The sequence below is a fragment of the Dendropsophus ebraccatus genome, chromosome 7, assembly GCF_027789765.1.
Source record: "Dendropsophus ebraccatus isolate aDenEbr1 chromosome 7, aDenEbr1.pat, whole genome shotgun sequence".
Lineage (NCBI taxonomy): Eukaryota > Metazoa > Chordata > Amphibia > Anura > Hylidae > Dendropsophus > Dendropsophus ebraccatus.
In genome coordinates this window covers 75,351,546-75,374,884 of record NC_091460.1, presented here as the reverse complement: position 1 = coordinate 75,374,884, position 23,339 = coordinate 75,351,546, and the positions used below count along the sequence as shown (strand labels likewise).

At 45.3% G+C, this 23,339-nt stretch overlaps 1 protein-coding gene across 4 annotated transcripts in view; it reads right to left on the bottom strand.

The window, feature by feature from the left end:
- Positions 1–1,450: 1,450 nt before the first annotated feature.
- The window catches only part of ASB5 (ankyrin repeat and SOCS box containing 5), a 43,139-nt gene continuing 21,250 nt past the window's right edge, over positions 1,451–23,339 (bottom strand). The window contains exons 1-8 of one of the 4 annotated variants that reach the window (XM_069976581.1): positions 14,608–14,803; positions 13,663–13,738; positions 10,854–10,933; positions 8,547–8,654; positions 8,144–8,294; positions 7,241–7,375; positions 6,971–7,162; positions 1,451–2,456 (exon numbers count right to left, since the gene is read on the bottom strand). In XM_069976581.1, coding sequence (XP_069832682.1) covers positions 2,311–2,456; positions 6,971–7,162; positions 7,241–7,375; positions 8,144–8,294; positions 8,547–8,654; positions 10,854–10,933; positions 13,663–13,738; positions 14,608–14,655 — 936 coding nt within the window. In that variant the 5' untranslated portion in view covers positions 14,656–14,803 and the 3' untranslated portion in view covers positions 1,451–2,310. Of the gene's footprint in view, positions 2,457–6,970; positions 7,163–7,240; positions 7,376–8,143; positions 8,295–8,546; positions 8,655–10,853; positions 10,934–13,662; positions 13,739–14,607; positions 14,804–14,903; positions 14,994–18,283; positions 18,463–23,339 lie in introns of those variants that run through there. The other 3 variants (XM_069976582.1, XM_069976583.1, XM_069976580.1) reach the window with 3 other exon arrangements.

Genomic DNA, 23,339 nt, shown 5'->3' with positions numbered 1-23,339 from the left:
TATCTACAGTACCAGAAAACATACAGAAATCCTTATGACATGTTATTACATTTCTAAAGGAGAGTACCTTTAGGGTAGCTTCACACGTACCGGATTCGCAGCGGATTTCACAAAATCCGCTGCAAATCCTGGTACAGTGAAGGGGTCACATACCTGCAGCGGAATTTTCATACACTGATTGGCTGATGGCGACCGACGGGAGTCGGGAGCCTCACACGCAGCCGCAGTGCCGAGCAGGTAATGTATGCTTCGGGAGGGGGGTTAAAGGGGCCGGGTCACATATTTGCAGCAGAATGAAAATTCTGCTGCGGGTATGTGATCCATTACACTTCACTGTACCAGGAATCACAGCGGATTTCGCTGCAAAGCCTGAAATCCGTTGCAAATCCAGTATGTGTAATGCTACCCTTAAAAGTAATTTTACTTTTGTATGAAGATTTGTCAGGACTTTCAGGTCGGGTCAGGTGCTTAAAAATCTTTTGACATAACAGGCACTGTCACTTTAAAAAAAACTTTTCACATATCAAAAAGTCCCGATGCACAGGATTATTCAACAACAATGAGCGATCCTGTGTTCTCTATGGGGAGGGGAAGGTTAAAGTGACACTGTCACCCCCTTTTGTGCATTCTGACATCTCTACACAGGTGTAAAGGGTAAATTTAGCGGTTTTCATACCTTATTTTATATCATATGACATGGTGCTTGTTCAAGTAAAAAGTGATCTTTTATGACCTGCAGATTGTGTTAAGTAGGCGGGGCTAGCACCACTTAGCCCCGCCCACAACGCCACCATTGGCCCGCCTCCTTGGCGGCCATTGGTGGGTCGGCCTAGAGGGGGTGGGGCTTAGACCTTTAGGCCAGCCTGTTCCAATGGCTGGTGAGGGGGCGGGGCCAACGGTGGCGTCGTGGGCGGGGCTAAGTGACACTAATCCCGCGAGGCCCCACCCACTTAACACAATCTGCAGTTGATAAAAGTTGACTTTTTACTTGAACAAGCACCATGATGTATGATATAAAATAAGGTATGAAAACCACTAAATATACCCTTTACACCTGTGTAGAGATGTCAGAGTGCACAAAAGGGGGTGACGGTGTCACTTTAAGGGTACTATTACACGGAACGATAATCGGCCGAATCGGGCTGATTCGGCAGATTATCGCTCCATGTAATAAATACAATGATCAGTCGATGACGATCATCGGCTGATCGTTGATATAGGTTCTGACCTATTTTCGTCGGACTGGCGACTGACGATATACATTACCTATCCACGTTCCAGGGCTGCTCCTGCGGTCTTCTCCCCGGGTCCCGCTCGCTCTAGCCTCAGAGCGGCCTGTCAGCTGACAGGCCGTCCGGCCAATCACAGGCTGTCCCGGCCTGTGATTGGCTGAGCGGCCTGTCAGCTGACAGGCCGCTCTGAAGCTAGAGCGCGCGGGACCTGTGGAGAAGAGGACAGCAGCAGCAGCCCTGGAGCGTGGATAGGTAATGTATGTAGTTTAAACAAGGGCTGCAAGGACATCGGGCCGTGTAATAGGCCCAGTAAACAAGCGACGATCTAGCAGATCGCTGCTTGTTTACAGGTATTATCGGGCCCCCATCGGCCCGTGTAATACCACCTTAAGCCGCAGCCAGAGAGCTCTTAATTTGGCTTGTCTGTCCCAGAACAAAGGAGTTGAGGGGTGATCTTTTATCACAGCTGATCCTTATCTCTAACAACTTCATCTGTCGGTGGTTGGTCGGGAGAAACCTACATACCTTATACCAAGAGTGTACAGAGAGAAAATATAAGGTGTATGGGGACCCTAAGGCATTCCGGATAGCAGGATTTTAACAGATAACGTGAGAAGTTTATGGACACTGTAGTTAGTATTTGTTTTGAGTCATTTTAACACCAAAGAGGCTAAAAACAGGATACTGTAAGAATCCACTTGGGAAAAAAAACATTTTTCAATGAGCTGGATATATTGAAATATGACTCTATTATTGACAGAAAATGAAGGAAAAAAAGATGCAGACATATGAAAGTTTCTGCGATTCCACACACACACAAAAAAAAAGCCACATTTTGTCTTCACCCTATGTATAGACCCTGATGAGCTTCACAAATACGTCTGTATTTTTCTTGTGGTGTAGTCTTTTACTGTTAGTGACAACATAAGAATTGTATATAAAGTGAGTTAATTTGAGTTAAACCTACATTTTCCTTAGAATTGAAAGTGCATTATGTATGGGAGGTACATGAAAAGTTAGTGACATATCTTGTCATTTTTACAATATACAAGACGTAAACAATTAAAAAAAAAACATATTAAAAGTTCCTTATAGTTTCTCGATACTGTAAGAAGTTTTTCAGGACAGTTGGCAGCTGGAGGCATGGAATAAGATGTAATCTAGACTGCCCCATACATTTCCGGATACTGAGTCTGCACAGCTGGCATAGGGAACATGGATTTGCTAAAGAGAAACAGAAACAGAGAATTTAGGAATTTAGTGATGTTCTCTAAAACGTTATCTATATTATAAAACTGAAAGTCTGTCTGTCTGTCTGTCTCTCCGTCTGTCCTGTATAGACTTCCAAACGCCTGAACCGTTTGACCCCAAATTTGGCACACAGATACATTGGGTGCCCAGGAAGGTTATAGCGAAGGTCCCATCCCCGCCAGATGTACAGGAGGGGAGGGGGAGGGGAAAGAGAGGCGCCCCATAGAGATGAATAGGAAAATCTCCTCACTGCACACACAGGTGATATAATTAGCTGCAGCTAAAACGGTAGTTGGAGCCTTAGCAACCAATAGGATTACTGCTTTCATTTTCACAGGGAGCTGGAATCTGATTGGTTGCTAGGGCAGCTGCCTCACAACAGATCCACAGAAATAAATACAGTAAGGGTGTATTCACACGGGCGTCTCGCATAAGAAATCCGCAGCTAATCCGCAATACATATATTAATAATAATAAGAATAATATGTGTATTGCGGATTAGCTGTGGTTTAGCTGCGGATTTCTTGTGCGAGACGCCCGTGTACGCCCGACGTACCTAACACTGACAGAGGCCCCCATCATCCAGCCTGCACAGACCGCTGTTAGATGGTGCAGGCTCCCCTCCAGTGTGTTCAGCGCTGTGCTGCTGCTGCTGCCGGGCACAGGTCTCTCCTCACGGCTCTGGACGCTGCACACACCGCTCCAGCTTTGGGGGGAACTTTGAAAGCCGTGAGGAGAGAGCTGTGCCCGGCAGCAGCACAGCGCTAAACACACTGGAGGGGAGCCTGCACGATCTAACAGCGGCCTGTGCGGGCGGGATGATGGGTTCCTCTGTCAGTGTAAGTTACGCTCCAGCTGCTAAGGGGGTTAATTTACATACTCACAGTGGAATGTCAATCCCACTGCGAATATGTAGTGTCATAGGGTTGAATGACACTGGATCCGGTAGGTGTGAAGGCACCCTAACAGTATACAGTGTATACAGTAAGGGGCTTACCTGCCGGGTGGTGGTGTTGGGGAATGTATACAGAAAGGGGGTGTTGGGCAATGTATATAGCATGGGGGCTAACTGGGGGGGGGGTGTATACAGCATGGGGGCTACTTGAAGGGGGGAGTGTATACAGCATGGGGGGCTACCTGAAGGGGAAAGTGTATACATCATGGGGGATAGCTGCAGGGGGAGTGTATACAGCATGGGAGCTACCTGCAGGGGGGAGTGTATACAGTATGAGGGCTATCTACAAGGGGCGTAGTGTATACAGTATGGGGGCTACCTGCAGGGGGGAGTGCATAAAGTATGGGGGCTACCTGCAGAGGGGGAGTGTATATAGTATGGGGGCGACCTATAAGAAGGGGGGAGTGTATACAGTATGGGGGCTACCTGCAAGGGGGAGTGTATACAGTATGGGGGCTACCTGCGGGGGGTGGAGTGTATACAGTATAGGGACTACCTGCAAGGGGGGGTGTATAGAGTATGGGGGCTACCTGCAAATGTGGGAAATGTATAGAGTATGGGGGCTACCCACAGGGGTGTGGGGTGTATAGAATATGGGGGCTACCTGCGGGGGGAGTGTTTACAATATGGGGGCTACCTGCAGGGAGGGAGTGTATACAGTATAGGAGTACTTGCAAGGGGGGGGATTTATACAGCACAGGGGCTACCTGCAGGTGAGCGGGGAGTGTATACAGTATTAAAAACTTTGAAACCTCTTCTGTGTTGTGCTCACCAAGGATGAATGGTAGTGCCTAAGAGGGGGGGAGTGGGGGGAGTGTACTTTGAAACCTCTTCTGTGTTGTCCTCACCGAGGATGAATGGTAGTGCCTAAGAGGGCCAGATTATGATGATGCAGGATTGTGTATGCACTTATTATTATAAGCTGCAGGTTTTCTGCACACACGCTTTACTTATGGTCTGCAGTCGGCAGGGGGGCTACCCTCAAACTATAAACTACAGGTATAAAGGACCCCAGAACTATACACTACAGGTATACAGGACCTCCACCAACTATATAATACAGGTATATAGGACCTCCACTAACACTGCCAATGTTGTATATAAGCAGGCTGTATATAACACTGACAATGTTGTATATAACCAGGCTCTGTATATAACACTGACAATGTTGTATATAACTAGGCTCTGTATACAGTCTGATCACATGACATCTCAGTTTGGCTTTTAGGTATTTAGAATGTTTAAAGTTTTCAGTTTATATCTAATGTGCATAAGCTACAATTTACATAAACAATGCAGAACTGTCAGGGTATATAGTGTATAAAGGGGTATATACAGTAGGGCTCCTGGCGATTTCCCCTTAAACAAAAGAAACAACAAGGGCATACATTTGGAAGGGTGACCTTGGAACAAATCTAATTAACACACTGACACTTTATACCCGGGCAGCGCTGGGTACATTTTCTAGTAACACATATATATATATATTTACATACATTTTACATATACAGCCATTTCTTTATTGATTTTCAGTAATCATAATCCTAACATTTAAATGCAAAAAAAAAAACCCCTCAAGATATGCACCAAAAAAGCCCCAACACACATTTACACTTTATTTTATTTCCTAATGGTAAGCAGTTAGCAGCAGCAAAATCTGCTGCCATACTCGGCACTGTTATGGCCTATGGTGCCTATTAACCCCTTAAGATCCAAGCCAATTTTCGTTTTTGCGCTTTTGCTTTTTCCATTTTATGTTTAAAAGTCCATAGCGCTTGCATTTTTTCACCTAGAGACTTATATGAGTGCTTATTTTTTGCGAAACCAATTGTACTTTGCAATTACAGGCATAATTTTTCCATAAAATATGTTGTGAAACCGGAAAAAAATCATTTGCGCTGTCAAATTGAAAAAAAAAACGAATTTGTTTTGATTTCGGGGAGTTTTGCATTTACGCCGTTCGCCCTATGGTAAAACTGACTTGTTATGCATGTTCCTCAAGTCGTTACGATTACTATGATATATAACATGTATAACTTATATTGTATCGGATGGCCTGTAAAAAATTCAAACCATTGTTAACAAATATATGTCACTTAAAATCGCTCCATTCCCAGGCTTATAGCGCTTTTATCCTTTGGTCTATGGGGCTGTGCGAGGTGTCAGTTTTTGCGCCATGATGCGTTCTTTCTACCGGTACCTTGATTGCGCATATACGACTTTTTGATCGCTTTTTATTACATTTTTTCTGGATTTGATGCGACCAAAAATGCGCAATTTTGCACTTTGGGATTTTTTTGGCGCTTACGCCGTTTACCGTGCGAGATCAGGAATGTGATTAATTAATAGTTCGGGCGATTACGCGCGCGGCGATACTAAATATGTTTATTTATTTATTAATTTATATTTATAAAATGGGAAAAGGGGGGGGCTTGTATATAGACAGCACTGATCTCTTATAGAGATCAATGCTGTGTATATACACAGCAAAGATCCATGAGATCGGTCATAGATTGCTATGGCCTGCTGCAGGCCATAGCAATCTACTGCCGAGCCGGGATCAGCGTCATTCCGACGCTGAGGCCCGGCACGGCCAGAAGAACGGATCTCCCCCCCGCGATGCGATCCGACCCACTAGACACCAGGGATGTTGTGCATAAAGCACTTCAATGCAGCTGTCAGGTTTGACAGCTGCATTGAAGTGCTTAATTAGCCGGCGCGGCAACGGGACCCGCGCCAGCTAACAGAGGCACTGCCCGGCTGCACGTGTCAGCCGGGATCAGCGCCGTTCAGAGCGGGGTCCCGGCGGGACCCTGCTCTGAACACCCCCCGCGGCGCCATGACGTATCAGATACGTCATGGGTCGCTAAGGGGTTAAACTAATTAGCTTCCAGGCCTTAAACAGATCATGCTTACCTGCCTGTGCTCCTGCCTGCTTCTTTGGCTCCTGGCTCACTGACGGCCCACTCAGCCAATCAGTGCGCTGTCACGCCACAGCCAGTGATTGTCAGAGTAGGCTGTCAGGAAGCCAGAGAAGCAGGCGGGAGCAAAGGCACGAAGGCATGATCTGTTTTGGGCCCTGAAGCTTATAGGCAGTGAATGAAAATTTGCTGCAAGAATGCAGAGCCATAGGCCATAACAGTACAGAGTATCACGCTGCAAGCTCTGCACATGTGAATGTACCCTAAAGCTCTCTTTTGTTTGCTAAAAATGTCTGTTAGGGCCAGTTCACACAGTGTAAAAGAGGTGGAATTCCGCGACAGAACTCTCCGCCGCAGAATCCTGTCAGCCTTTGTGTCATACAGGCTGTCTATGGGAGGGCTCGCGCGCCTCCGCTCTCCGCGCCTCTCTGCTCAAAGAATTGACATGTCAATTCCAACTCTTTTACTGCATGTGAACTGGCCCTATGAGTTATGACTATAAGAGGGCAAGGAGGAAAAATGAAAATGTAATAAAATAACATAAATCTGTGTTTTCTAATCCTGGGTAACCCCTTTTAAAGGGTTAACTACTAAATAATAATCTCACTTACCCTCATATTGAAGCAGGTATCTTTCCACTGAACTTCTTGCAGCAGCAACATCCACTGGACGTTTGTAATCGGTGTTCTTTGCATTGATATCAGCACCAAAGTCGAGCAGTAAACTTATAATATCTGTACTAGACTGCTGAGCTGCAGCATGTAATGGGGTCTCCAGATGTCTGCCATGCTCTACATTAGCACCTATAGAACAAGAATGTTACTATACATTGCTATGCTTCTATACAAACATCAATACATCCTGCCACAACCATTACTGACCTGCATATAAAAGTTTCCTCACACAAGCCAAGTGCTGTCCTTTACATGCCACATAAAGAGGAGTGCCTAAGTGAGGAATGTCTTGGTCTACATCTATACCCCAGGAAATCAATACTTCTAGACAGTCACTGTGACCTGCAAATACATAGCAAGAATAGCAAATAATATACTACCATGAACAACATTCATTTTTATGTGCCAGCTATGCTTAAAGGGGTTTTCTGATTAAGGCTATGTTCACATCCTGGCCCGAGCGTATATTATGTGTGTACGCTCCGACCGGGATCCCATCACAAATTAGGCTATGTTACACACCGCAAAACTACGGCCGTAGTTCTGCGGCGAGAACTACGGACGTAGTTTTATGTAGTGTGAACATAGCCTAAAACTTACTTCTCCCCTATTCACAGGAAGTAAAAAATCATGGGGGGCTCTTTTGACCTCCGTGGCCCCATGGCAATCTCCAAATTGACCCGCAGCTCTATCCAAAACAAAGGGGCCAAGGGCCGATCTGGAGATCGCCGGGGGGGGGACAGAGGTCGGGCCTCCCGTGATCTCTTACTTGTCCCCCCTCCTGTTGATAGGGGACAAATAAGTTTTATTTGGAAAACACCTTTAAGGGTAGCTTCACACGTACCCTATTGCTGCGTTTTTATCGCTGCGTTTTTGGTGCGATTTTTATATGCGAGTTTTGATTTTCACACGAAAATCATGCGAAAATCAAAACGCGCATGTAATAAAACGCAGCGATAAAAACGCAGCGATAAAAACGCAGCGATACGGTACGTGTGAAGGCGCACTAAAGTTTCTATCCACTTGTACAACTGTGCGGCTATTTTTCCACATATTTTAATGATTATTTTCAGTCAGAACCATTATATATTATTATTGCATCTGTTTTACCTTTACTGGCTGCTTCGTGAGCAGGTGAAGGGAGACATGTCTCTAGCTGCGCCTTTGCACCATATTCCAAGAGAAGTTCCACGCAGTTAGCGCTGCCTCTTGAACATGCATTAAATAAAGGAGTCACTCCATCAATAGTTGTAGCATTCACCTAAAACATATCACAAGATTTCTTGGATAGACATGAGGTTAAATGTTGAAGGTGACTTGTACATTAATAAGCTACAGTCACCTGATGTATGTTCCTTCTACTGCCTAATACTATGTGCAGTATTGCATGTAACAATGTATGCAGACAGCCTGCAGAAACCTGCGACCAGAGACCACATTGCTATTTAGTCTAAATACATTAGGCATTCTATTTGTACGTCACAGAGGTATGTTACAGTATAATAAAGCTTACATTTGCTCCCGCTTCCAGTAGTGTCCTTGCACATCCAACGTGATCTCCCAAGCAAGCTTCATGTAGTGGGGTCACATGATCAATAGTTAATGTGTTCACATTGTAACCCTAGTTGTAAGAAATGATATATTTCAGTCAACGTGTTTATAAAGAACTATCAAGTATTTGATGCATTATTTTATTGAGTATTCCAAATGAATTAAAAATCTCTATGATGTCAAGCCGAATCTAAGGGATTACCGGTAAGTAAAACGTGAGAGATGTGGTAAAGAACAAACAGCTGTCAATGTATACAAAGCTGCTGAGGCAGATGGATGGGATTACCTCTAGAACAGCTGTAGTGTTTGTTACAAGGCCTGCCACCAGAGGGAGCCAGCAACGCACATACCCCAGCATAATGTTTAGTATGACAATATTTTTGTTTGCCATCTCAATGCAATACAATTCCTTGTGCATTTACCCATCAGATCAACATTTCTTCATGAACTGATGCCTCCTTCTCCCTAGCTGTTAATACCTTCCTGTTTAGATACTAACTGTAAAGGGTTTATCCCACATAAAATATTGTGTGTAATTCAACAGTATGCATGAAAATAAATATTTCATTTTATAGCGCCCCCTGCTGTTCTTAGACACACAGGCAAGTTAGAGAGGTCTGACTCTACAGAGTTTGGTAGGACCAATAATACACCAGTGCTGACAGCTTTTTATCCATAAACATACTATACTGATACTTCTCTCTTTCATCTGTATGCTTTTGTAAGACATCTTTAAAGGGGTAGTGCGGTGTTAAAGGGAACCATTCACCCCGTGGCCCCCGGCAGAAACTGACATACAGTGACATAAAGGTCAATATACTTACCACATCGCTCCCGGTCCCGTCCCGGATCCCGTTGTTGACATGGAGAAATCGCCGATTCTTCTTCTCCCGCCCATTATGGTAATGAGCTGAGATGAGTCCAACGTCCATAGGAAACGACGGAAGAGTCCAACTTATTCATGAGGTCCTCTTCTCGTCGCCGCCCATCCACGCCTCCTGGAACTTGATTGACGTCTTCAGTCTTCTGACGAATTCCCGCGCAGGCGCCGCTGCGATGGTCTCGTCGCCTCTTCTGCGCCTGCGCGGTAAACAGGATACGTGTTCGAGCCAATCGGCGCACGCGCAGTAAACAGTGAAGCTGCGGAGCGGCTTCAATTGTGAACTGCGCATGCGCCGAAAACGACTGTCACGGCGCCTGCGCGGGATCCGGCGAGAAGAAAGAAGACGAGGAGGAAGAGGACCTGGCGTCAATCAAGTGTCGGAGGCGGGGAGAAGGCTGGATTTCGGACCCGGCGGCGCTCATTACCATAATGGGCGCGAGCAGAAGAATCGTCAATTTCTCCGTGTCAACAACGGGATTCGGGACGGGACCGGGAGCGATGTGGTAAGTATATTGACCTTTATGTCACTGTATGTCAGTTTCTGCCGGGGGCCACGGGGTGAATGGTTCCCTTTATTTACTAAATAACACACATTACAAAGTTATACAACTTTGTAATGTGTGTTACTTCAGTGAATGCCCCCCTTCCCCATGTTTCCCCCCACCGATGCTAGACCCGGAAGTGTGGTGCATTATACTTACGGAATCGCTGTTGACCCCGGCTGCCATCTTGGGACGATCACGTCATCTCCAGGAGGCCGGCCAGACCGTTCCAGCCCTCCCTCATGCCGGCCCCCCTCCAGTGAGTCATCAGCCAATCGCGACTGAGCAGCTGATGATGCGCTGGAGGGGGGTCGGCATGAGGGAGGGCTGGCGAGGTCTGGCCGGCCTCCTGGAGATGACATCATTGTCCCAAGATGGCGGCTGGGGTGGACAGCGATTCGGTAAGTATAATGCACCACACTTCCGGGTCTAGCATCGGTGGGGGGAAACATGGGGAAGGGGGGCATTCACTGAAGTAACACACATTACAAAGTTGTATAACTTTGTAATGTGTGTTATTTAGTAAATAAATGCCTAACACCGCACTACCCCTTTAATGGGAGTTGCACAAATTGAGTAGCCTAGCAAGGTTCACTGTTTACATAACTCCCGGAGTCCCCCTCAATTCAAGGAGGACTTTATTGGCATGATACCCTGGCTGCTTCAGTGGTTCCAAGCTACGCGCAGTGAATGCTTAAATACTAGTTGCAGCCTGAAAAATGCCAAATTATACAAAATACATGAGGTAAAACAACATAAGAAAAAAAAACAGAATGCAGCATACAGGAAAAAATGTCATCTGCTCACATTAAGACCGGTGGCAGAGAAGAGAAAGTGAACCTACTTGAGAAAGCAAGGTTTTCAGTGCGAGAAGCCTTCCCTGGCTTGCTGCTTCATGTAGTGGTGATCGATCCGCCCATGATCCTACAAATGATATCATAATATGACATAAGTGAATATTATTTAATGGAGTACTCAGATTCAGATCAACCGGTGTCAACTGATCTGAAAAATTCAGATCAACTGGTGTCAGAAAGTTATATAGATTTGTAAATTACTTTTATTTAAAAGGGTTGTCCAGCGAGAATCTTTTTCTTTCAAATCAACTGGTTTCAGAAAGTTATATAATTTGTAATTTACTTCTATCTACTCATATCTTCCCATACTTATCAGCTGCTATATGTCCTGCAGGAAATGTTGTTTTCTTTTCAGTCTGACAGAGTGCTCTCTGCTGCCTCCTGTCCATGTCAGGAACTGTCCAGAGCAGGAGAGATTTTATATGGGGATTTGCTACTGATCTGGACAGATGTCTGCAGAGAGCACTGTGTCTGACTGAAAAGAAAACAAGGAATACCCTTTTAAGGCTATGTTCACACTACGTAAAACTACGGCCGTAGTTCTCGCTGCATAACTACGGCCGTAGTTTTGAGGGGTGGAACATAGCCTTATTTTCAATGGGATCCCGGCCGGAGCATACACACATCGTATACACTCTGGCCGGAATCCTGTGCGGCGCCGGCAAAAACTGACATGTCAGTTTTCTGCGGCCGGAATTCAGTCAATTCTGGCCGCAGAAAGACCTGTCAGTTCACACAGTGAAGCAAGCGGCTCCGGCCTCTCGCTTCACTGTGGGCTATGGGAAGCTCTGATGCGGGCGCGTGCCGATGCGCCTGCATCAGAGCTCCGCGGCTGGAAAGATCACGGAACGGCCGGGTGTTCACGTTGTGTGAACATAGCCTAAAAATGTATTCATTTTAATTGCGAATATTAAATATAAAGCCAGAGCATAGAATAGATGTGAAAAGAGGAGGATTTTCAGCCTTTCCTTTATACTTGGCTTAAATTTTTGATCTGTTCCTGGCTTTGACTTTAAGGCCTTATGCACACGTCCCGTAATTTACGGATCTGTATTTACGGATCCGAGTTAGTGCACATTGATGTCTATTGGGCTATTCACACTATCAGTAGCAGAAACGGATAAAAATCTATCCTGAAAAAAAAAAGGACATGTCCTAGTGCAGACCCATTTTTTTTTGCGGATCCTCTCATTGAAATCAATTGGTTACGGATTGTTTACGTATTGTAACATGTTGGCATCCGTATTTCCGCAAAAAAAAATACGGATGAAGTGCATTAAAAAGCAATAAGTAGTAAAAAAAATGGAATTACGGAAATACGGATGGAATACGGATGTCCAATCCGTAATTTCTCACGGGTTGTTTCAGGACCAGAAAAAAATACTGAACGTGTGCATAAGGCCTAAGAATTTCAATTAAAAACCTAAACGTGTAAACGCATGCTAAAGTGAATCTGTCTTTCTCTGAAACACTGCAATAATTTTTTTAAATCAATGTTATAACACCAGCTGGAAGCAGGGCTCAGAGGCAACACAGCAGTCCCAGCCAGCTTCTATTGATGGAGTCACACAACCAGGCAGCGCAACAGGCGGTGCTACGTGGTGGTAGCTTGTTGTGTGACCAGGAATCACCATGTAAAGCCTTAAGCCCCTATTACACAGGGCGATGCAGAAAAGCAAATGAGTGCTGTCAGCGCTCGCCTGCTTCTCATTCCCCGCTCGCTGCCGCTGCTATTACACGCGTCGGCAGTGAGCAGGTAAGAGCCAGGGGGGGCGCGGGGAGGGGGCTGCCCAGGTGACCGCTGGATCGTACGTGCAGCCCACAGAAGATAGCAGCAATCTGCTACCGCTGCTCCTTTTCCGCAGTGCGTCATATTGCCCGAATGTGCACTTTAATCTTAGCTTTTTTAACGTACATTCAAAACATACAGTGTGGCACAAATATAATATGTACCTAGCCTGAGACTGAGACAAAGACTAAAGACAAGGCTATATGTTGAAGTGACTCTGTACCCACAATCTGCCACCCCAAACCGCTTGTACCTTCTGATAGCTGATTTTAATCCAAGATCTGTCCTGGGGTCAGTTCGGCAGGTGATGCAGTTATTGTCCTAAAAAACAACTTTCAAACATGCAGCCTGGTGCCAAACTGCCGTGGCCTAGAGTATCTGTGCCCTAACTTTGCACCACCCCTCCATTCCTCCTCCCCACCCTCTTCATCATTACGAATGCCACTGACAGGATTTTTCCTTTTCCTCTGCAGTGAACATTGCACAGGTGCCTTTACGATCCAGCCCATGTGCAGTGTTCACACAGCTGATGAATAGGAGACAATCTGCCTGGAGCATTCCTAATGGTGAAGAGGGCGGGGAGGAGGGACAGAGAGGTTGTGACAGCCTAATGCACACACACTCTAGGCCACGGCTGTTTGGCACAGGGCTACAAGTTTAAAAGTTTATTTTTTTAGGACAATAACTGCATCACCTGCCAAACAGACCCCAGGACAGATCTTGGATTAAAAGCAGCTATCCAAAGGTCCAAGCGGTTTGGGGAGGGCAGATTGTGGGTACAGAGTCGCTTTAAATTCACTAAATAACATCACACAACATATAAAAGGACCTCTTTAACATACAATAACACAATAATAAACATGGTGATTCAACTGCTCTGAATAGATGTTTTTGCATTCCCAAATATTCCCTACTGTTTTTTATTTTTGCCTTCAATTTAGTGAGTTGATAAATACTGTTGCACAATACCACATTCTCTAGCATGCATCTGTAGAAGTCCAACAAACCTGGGTCAATATCCAAGATAGCACCTGCTGCGTTCCACACATTGCCATAGTCATCTTCAAGATCACTTACTGATGTCTAAGGAATTTGGCCACAGAAAAAAGAACACTTCATTTTCCATTGTCTCCAACTTAGGAGACATCTGTTAAATGTGGTTATAGCTGAAGTGATCCTTTTATGAATATATATCAGCATATTATTATTATTATTATTATTATTATTATTATTATTATTATTATCATCTTAGTTACTTATTATCTGCTGTTTGTACTTATTTTTTATATGCTCTCAAGACCAGCAAACAGTCATGCATACAGGACTTCAGGGCAGGACTAACAGGCTAGAGGGGACCCTGGCACTCTCCACCAGTTACTCTATGGGACCTGTGATGTTTTACAGCAATATCCAAACCTGGATCCAATATAATGTGCTCATTACAGGAAAGTATAAATAGTTGTATGTGCGCTGCCCCTTTACAGCAATATCCCCCTTAATATCATTGGGTGACTGAGTTTGAGAAAAGTGTCTGGTGTCTATTAAATCTATGCTATAGGGTACACAATGGAGATAGATTGACAACACGTTGAGCCTATTGACAATTATACACTATTAACCACTTACCGTACTAGAAAGAGACATACTTTTCAAACAATAACAACTTTTTATAATACTTTTTCTACATTGTCAAAACTTAAAGAATAAAAATAGAAGTAAAAACAGCAATTGGTAATGGGGATGTATTACAAGGATGTTAGATTATGTGCTGACTGTCTAGGAAGTGTTAAGAAAAAGTTAAAGTCCTTTGATCAACGAGAAACAAATAAATATTGCTAGATTTATTATCAAGAAGCCATAACAATATCACTGTCACGTACTGTAAATGTGACCGGTGGCATTACCCTCTAAATACTGCCTCTCATATAATGGTATCAATCATCTTTACTTACATACAGCATTATCCTGAATTGTAGGTAGAGAAAAAAAAATAAACACATAAGTAGAGGAAAATATTATTCATAGACCAATAAAACCCTCAAGGAATAAGAAGGATGTGAAATCAATAGCAGTTCTGGTTAGAGCCGTAATGGCTGCTGGTTGTAGTTTTCAGTGATCTGCCTGGCTGTGACCTATATTTAGATTACCAGCGTGATCCAAGTCATCTGAGGTATAAAAGCGGAATAGCAAATCCTTGCGTCTCAGTAAACAAACTAGATCAAATGCAGAAAAAGAGGTCATATATTACCTAGATCACCGTCTCCCCAAGGTACCTCCAACCATTCCCCATGTACCAAAAAAGCACTCATGTCTTCTCTATATTGAGCTCATTCTAAATGCCTGCCTAATATTTGTGTGCTGAACTTGGCTCCTCCGGTTGTAATTTAACTCCCTCTACAGTTACCTCTGAAAACAAGGCTGTGTATAAGGAGACGTCTCCTCTCTAAATAATATAATAGAAGAATGCATTCAGCAGAATAATTCTATGATATACTGATTTTATTAGTTCTTTTCACAAGTGAGAATGCTGGTGAAGATGAAGCTCATTCAGCTGAAGATACATTTCTGGCTTCTCCTGTTTGTGTTAGTGCTTAAAGGGAACCAATAATGAGGATTTAGGGTTCCAAGCTATAATATTGAAGTTATGAAGCATGCTGCAGTCATTCCTATCATATAAATTTCTTGTTTGCTGTTGTTTTCGTCTCCCCAAAAATGTATATTTAGTCCTCCCCACACTGTGTGCAAATCAGCACTAACTAGTCATGTGGGTGGCCTCTCTCCCTCAACGGGTCACTGTTCCCGGGCTGTAATCACTCCCCTACAGGCTGTAACCCCCGCCTCTGAATGATGTAGCCTTGAAATCACGCCCAGAGAAGCAGGGCTAAAGGACAAAGGGGCGTGGTTACAGCCCGGGAGCGCTGATTTGCATACAGCGTGGGAAGGAATGAAACTACATTTTTGGGGAATCAGAGGCAACAGGAAACAAGCAGTTAATGCAGTAAGTTTTAAAAAAATGGTATATTCATTGTAACCGGGATTCTCCATGTTTAAATGGATAATCCAGGCTAAGGGCTAGTTCACAAGGAGTAAAAATGGCAGTCTATGGGAGGCTCGTGCGCCTCCTCTCTCTGTGAGGAAGAATTGACATGTCAATTCTTCCAAGCAAAGAGGCGCGGAGAAAGGAGGCGTGCGAGCCTCCCATAGACTGCCAGTATGACATGGAGGTTGGCGGGATTCCGACAGTTTTGCTTCGTGTGAAGAAAAATCTAAGCCTAAGAAAAACCTTTTTTTTTTTTTTTTTTTCTAGAAACATCATCACTCCTGTCCTCAGTTTGGTTGTGATTCCATTTAAGTGAATTGAGTTGAATTGTAATACCACACACAGCCTTATGACAGGTGTCGTGCTTATTTTTGCAAATTACGGCGGAATTAAGGCGGAAAGGGACAAAAGGCATAGAAGTTCTCTGTTGCTGTGTTCCGTCCACAGAACACAGCAACAAAGAACATCTATGCCTTTTTTTAATTTACTGGTTTTGTGTTGGCTTGACTGTTGTGCAGAGTCTTTTATTCCCCGGTTTTCAATCTTAAACCCTGCAGGAAGATATAGTATTTTTGGCAGGGTTTTCAGGTTCTGGATGCTGACGTGGTTGCAGGTCTAGATCTTGGTTCCAGCACAGGAAGGTGGTCACAGGACTGAATGTACACAAGAGGGGAATGGTCCTTGGGACAGGAGGAAAGGTCTAGGAACAGAATAGGAGTAGAAATGAGAAACAGGAAGACCAGGAACGGCCAGTAGCAGATACCAGAATCTGCATCTCAAGATAGGTCTAGGTCCAATCCAGGAGATACTAGGAACAATGTCCAGGAGCAGGTCAGAGATGGAACCAGTAGGTGCCAGGATCAGCATTTAGAAATGTAGAGAAGTAAACAAGAGATACCAGGAGCAGCATTGAGGGACTAGCCAGGAATAGATCCAAGCTATAATATAAGAAATAAGCTTCATATCAGGAGGTACCAAAACAGCAACCAGGAACATGCTTTGAAGTGAACCCGGAAGTACAGTACCAAGAGAAAAGCCATGGCAGAATCCCAGAAGGAGGCATGGTCAGAAGTGGATTCAAAGGTTGTCATCAGTTGGCCAGTCAGGATGCAGCAGACCGAGGGACATAATAGAAGTGTAGTCTGGACCAGGCCAGAAATAAGGACGAGAAGTATTACCACAAGTACCAACGTTTCCAAGGGTCCAGGCAGGGATGTTGGCAGGAGCAGCCAGAACTCAGGACCAGGAGAAGTAAAATAAGTAACAAGTGAAGTATTTAGCAGTCAAGAACAGAGGACCAAGGAGGCTTAAGGCACAGAGCCCACAGAAATACAAAAGGGTGATTTACATAAATGGATCGGCCCGCGGGAGAATAATAAAGAAGTAAACTTACCTATCCTTGTGCCCCATAGCGCTGCTCCCGGGTCCCATTCAGAGCTGTCGGTGTCTTGCAGCTCATTACCCAACTGAGAAACTGCCTGCTCAGCCAATCAGTGACTAGGTGGGACAACGCCCTATTCACTGACTGGCTAAACGGCCAGTACCCAGTTTGTAGCTGAAGATGACATTCGGTGGGGATTAACAGGGCATGGGTGCGGCACAGCGAAGGCATGGGGACGGGGGAGTTTATTCAGTTATTTTTTTGCTCCCCCCTGCCTGCCTGACGTTTTTCAATTTTATGGGACTTCCTCTTTAAATATAATACAAATTAAATTAGATTGCCATGATCGACTAAATCAACTTTTATTTTCAGGGGGAAGCTAGAATGTGGCTTTTATCAAATAATCAATGGCTGAATGTCTATTATCAGAAGCTGTTAGTAAATATATCCCTCAGTTTCTACAATATCATTTTGTGATTTTTACTAGTTACCTGTCTGCTTATAACACGGAAAACAATGTAAATCAGATTTATTATTTTTCCGTCATCTTCAGAAGCTTCTTGGCTGCTGGGGCCTCCTGTCTATTAATTCTTGGTCGCTCGCTAGACACTCATCACAAAACTTTACTTCGGCTGCTGATTTTTTTTTGCTGCTTGTTTTGATGAGGATTTTTTTAGGGCCCCTATATAAAATAGAGCCCAAGCCCCCTTTCTTTGTAGATAGAATTGAGAAGTAATATCTTTCTATTGGCCCTCCAGTAGTCATAGCCCTATTCCCACGCACAAGCAGTTATGAAGTAAACAGAATAATTTAACATATAAGACGGGACGGTGGAGATTCTCTGGCGCATGGATGGAAACCCAGCAAGAGGATGGATGAATGCATTGTATTCATAAGAACACGAGAGACTGTGTTTTGGCTTATGTAATACTCTTCAAGGATATGAATACTGGATGTTGTGGACTAGGACCTTTTTGAAGAGAATACCCCCCATATTCTAAAAACTTCCTAAGAAACACAACTTAAAAATAATTAAGTACAATGACTGTCACATATTCTAGCCTGGGGGCACTTTAGGTTCCAGCTATAGGATCAGCACACAAGGCAGATTTATTTCAGTGACTGTCACTAGAAACAGATTGATAAAGCAGTCTCCCAGTTACTAGCCTCCCATGCAAAGCCTGTGTGACAGCACCATCTTACTGACCTTGGTTAGTGAGGATACCCCAGCTTGTGCCTCTCTTTGCAGGGTACTTTTCCGCACTGTCTACAGTCCTTTTCCTCTTGCGACTATGCTGTGGTGCAGGTTCTATGGACATGCTATTCCTTGCATAGGTCTCACTCCCCCTGTGGATTGACAACACTGCTAAGCTCCCTCTGCTATTTCGCCTAGTAAATGTTTGCAGTGTACACAGAATGTCAGCAACACAGTGAAATCTTTTCAGTAACACTTCATAGGCTGGGCTGGTGGGTATTGGGTGGGGGAAGGGATGGACTGCACTAGTGCTTGCTATTTTTAAAACAGAGAAAGAATCAGCTTAGCTGCAGAAGGACCCAGCGGTTTGGATGGAGCAATGTACTGTAGTGTGTGTATAATAGACACTAATAGACACTTAGCAGACTATCAGCCACTGCTTATATATGTTGTACTGTACCTCTCATGGGTCTACAATAAGGAGACTATGTCACCTGGTAACAGGAAAGGTTGTGCCCATATCTTAGTAAATAAAAGTTGCATCAGAGCTGCTCACTTAGCATGCAGTGGCTGTCCAGGCGTCTATTTTCATTCTGGACAGAAGCCAAAAGCTGTGCTCTTATTTGTGCAGCGATTTCACTTTGCTTCCCATGAAAGATAAAGTGCCTGTTTAATGGACATGATTAACTTCTTGGCTGGAAATCTATACCACATGCAATGCAGCCCAGAAAAGTCAAACTTTAACTCCTTATCACCACAACATGCCACGTCATACATATAGATGCAAGCTATAAATGTCAAGGTCAGTGGAGAAACAGAAGAAGCTTACCTCAGACACAACTTCTGCACAGTGTTTTTTTTTTTTGGGGGGGGGGGGGTTAAAAAAAAAAGCCACAAAATGGCCGGATTTCTTGCAGTTTTTTAGCTTTTTTTCGTATGGCGTTTTATCCTTGTATTGTTTCTTAGTATAAAACCATTATGTACATAGACATGATTAGAGATGAGCGAATACGATTCGATTGAGTAGGTATTCGATCGAATATTGCGGTATTCGAAAGATTTGAATTCAATCGAGTAGTGAGGCGAATACGCGGGAAACATGTGAAAGCCCTCCCATCGCAGTTGGCGCTTTTTTTAATCCAATGACCAAGCAGGGAGGCTGTGAGGGACCCTGGGAGTACGCCCGCAGCGCGAAAACGGCGTCTACCCTCATTGGATAGCTGAACCACATGACCTTGAATCTTAAATACTTGGCTCCCGCCTCTCGACCGCATATGAGCTTTCAACCAAGCCAGGGAAAGATCTTGCAGCAGGGAGAGATAGGTTTCAGTAGCGTTTTGGTTAGGCAGGCTTACTACAGAACCCAAAAGTACTTTTCAGGGCTAAGATCCAGCGAAAAAGTCATCTCTGAATCAAAAACTCTTCTCAGTGCTAAGAAATAGATGATATAACAGCAGCAGCATCAGCATCAGCAGGTGTATTCATTCCAGTACCCTTTGTGTATAAGTGACTTATAGTGTCCCTGTTTAACACCACTAAGGGCACGTTATACATATTGTTCCAGTAGCCCACTAAGGGCACCTGATATATACTGTTTCAGTAGCCCAGTAAAAGGCACGTGATACATTTTTTTGTTCCAGTAGCCCAGAAAAAGGCACGTACTGTTCCAGTAACGTTCGTACAGCATTACGCGTGATACGCGCGAATAACATCACACATTGGAATCATGTATGTAACACTGCGCAAGAAATACGAACTAAATGTGTGAACATTGCCATAAATGTTTGTAAAGCGTTCGCAAATATTTTTCCTTCGCAACTGCAGAGAGTGGCATTATACTGCGATTTTGGGGTGTTAGGTGCACCCAGGCATGCTCCCCCTAATGTCCCAGTGTCATTCCGGAGGTGTTTGCATCGTTTAGGGAGGTTTTATGAGGGACTTGGTGACCCCCAAGTGGTCGAATTTTGATTTCCAAGTGCCGCAAATTTTTTTCCCATAGACTATAATGGGATCGAATACTCGTTCGAATAGTCGAATATCGGTGCCTATTTGATTCTAGAAAGTCGAATATTTCACTACTTGCTCATCTCTAGACATGATGTTTTTTCTGGCATTTTTACCCCCCTATGGGGAGAAATGCCAATATTTCTGTGAAAAATCTCAGAACGCAAGCCCTGCTGTAATAAAAAAAAACTGCCTTGAAAAAACACCATAGCAAAAAACATCCTGTGGGTAATGAATTTATTTTTTCCCCAGTTAACATCTGGCTGCAGATTTTATGACCCATGCGCTAGTGTACCTGTCGTTATAACTAAGTCTAAATGAACAGTAGATGTTATATAAAGCAGGTTTGCAATTTACATCCTTTTTTTTTTTGTTATCATGGAAAACACAGCACGTCCTGTGTTTAGAAACTTTTTTTTTTTTTTTCCAAATAGTTTAAACACAGTAATTACGTCCTGTATTTTCCAGGTCGTCTGAGCGCTCAGAAAGAAGGCAGTCATTTGATTGATGGACACATTGAGCTGTGACACTCTGTACTGGCAGGGACTTCATGTATTTAGTCTCTTTTTTTTTCAACCAGCACAAGACTAAAAATCTGCCTTCAGGGAACTGGACCTGGATTTCTGGTAAGTATAGCTTTGTTTTATAGTGTCACTGTCATTTGTAAAAACTGACATATCATAGAAACATGTTAAAAGTTTTGATCGGTCCGGGTCTGAGTGTTCAGACCCATACCAATCTGGAGAACTAGCTGGGAGAAGACTGCACTAAGCGTGGTCCTTTCCCAGCTTTCTGTGACGTGATAAATGTTGGACTCTATACAATGGCGTAGCTACCATGAAGGCAGGGAAGGCAGTTGCTATGGGGCCCCGGACTACAGGGGGCCCGGGGGCCGCCTTGCCCGTCTCCCCTGTCTTTAAGGTAGCTACGCTACTGATATCAAAGCACCCTGCCAGAGATGCAGAAGGGAGCGTCTGCAATCCCCTCTGAAACACCTCTGCACCTCCCCCGGACACAGGCTCAGAGCGTCCTGCACCAGTGTCCCCCTCTCCACAAATGGAACAGTCCCGGGACGTTCCGCTAAGCCCCGCCCCCATCGCAGTAAGCCCCGCCCCCAGCGCCCACCGCGGGTGGGATATTCGCTCATGGCAGAGTGCACAGGGCGTGAGGAGGAGACACACAGCAGGAGGATGGTAACTATCACTGCCAGCTGGAAGACACTCAGCTTCCCTGGCATCCTGTATAATGAGGTCACCAGCTTCCCTGGCATCCTGTATAATGGGGTCACTCAGCTTCCCTGGCATCCTGTATAATGGGGGTCATCAGCTTCCCTGGCATCCTGTATAATGGGGTCACCAGCTTCCCTGGCATCCTGCATAATGGGGGTCACTCAGGCTCAGCTTCCCTGGCATCCTGTATAATGGGGTCACCAGCTTCCCTGGCATCCTGTATAATGGGGTCACCAGCTTCCCTGCATCCTGTATAATGGGGTCAGTCAGCCTCCCTGTTATCCTGTATAATGGGGTTCACCAGCTTCCCTGGCATCCTGTATAATGGGGGTCACCCAGCTTCCCTACATCCTGTATAATGGGGTCAGTCAGCCTCCCTGGCATCCTGTATAATGGGGGTCACTCAGGCTCAGCTTCCCTGGCATCCTGTATAATGGGGGTCACCAGCTTCCCTGGCATCCTGTATAATGGGGTCACCAGCCTCCCTGGCATCCTGTATAATGGGGTCACCAGCTTCCCTGGCATCCTGTATAATGGGGTCACTCAGCTTCCCTGGCATCCTGTTTAATGGGGTCACTCAGCTTTCCTGGCATCCTGTATAATGGGGTCACTCAGCTTCCCTGGCATCCAGGGGTGATTCTAGCCTCTCTGCTGCCCGAGGCGAACTATAGAATGACGCCCCCCCGTCAATCCGCCCACATTATAATCCACTACTTCCCCTCCCCCACTGCTGTCCCCAATAAACATAATGTTTGGTCCCTTTCTGCACAGAGGATGTCAGGAGAGGAGGGGGCTGACTTTATAGGAGAGGTCCCAGCAGCACAGAGGATGTCAGGAGAGGAGGGGGCTAATCCTATAGGAGAGGTCCCAGCAGCACAGAGGATGTCAGGAGAGGAGGGGGCTAATCCTATAGGAGAGGTCCCAGCAGCACAGAGGATGTCAGGAGATGAGGGTGCTAATCCTATAGGAGAGGTCCCAGCAGCACAGAGGATGTCAGGAGAGGAGGGTGCTAATCCTATAGGAGAAGTCCCAGCAGCACAGAGGATGTCAGGAGAGGAGGGTGCTGATCTTTTAGGAGAGGTCACAGCAGCACAGAGGATGTCAGGAGAGGAGGGCGCTGATCTTTTAGGAGATGGCCCCCCTCTTCCCCCCTTATAGATGGTCCCCTTCTTCCCCCCCTTATAGATGGTCCCCCTCTTCCCCCCCTTATAGATGGTCCCCCCCCCCTTATAGATGGTCCCCCTCTCCCCCCCCCCCTTATAGATGGTCCCCCTCTCCCCCCTCCCTTATAGATGGTCCCCCTCTCCCCCCTCCCTTCTAGATGGTCCCCCTCTCCCCCCTCCCTTATAGATGGTCCCCCTCTTTCCCCTCCCTTATAGATGGTCCCCCTCTTCCCCCCCCCCCCTTATAGATGGTCCCCCTCTTCCCTCTCTCCCCCCCCCTTATAGATGGTCCCCCTCTCCCCCCCCTTATAGATGGTCCCCCTCTTCCCTCTCTCCCCCCCTTATAGATGGTCCCCCTCTCCCCCCCCCTTATAGATGGTCCCCCTCTTCCCCCCCCTTATAGATGGTCCCCTCTCCCTTATAGATGGTCCCCCTCTCCCCCTCCCTTATAGATGGTCCCCTCTCCCTTATAGATGGTCCCCCTCCCCCCCTTATACATGGTCCCCCTCTCCCCCCTCCCTTATAGATGCCCCCTTATAGATGGTCCCCCTCTTTCCCCCTCCCTTATAGATGGTCCCCCTCTTCCCCCCCCCTTATAGATGGTCCCCTCTCCCTTATAGATGGTCCCCCTCTCCCCATCCCTTATAGATGGTCCCCTCTCCCTTATAGATG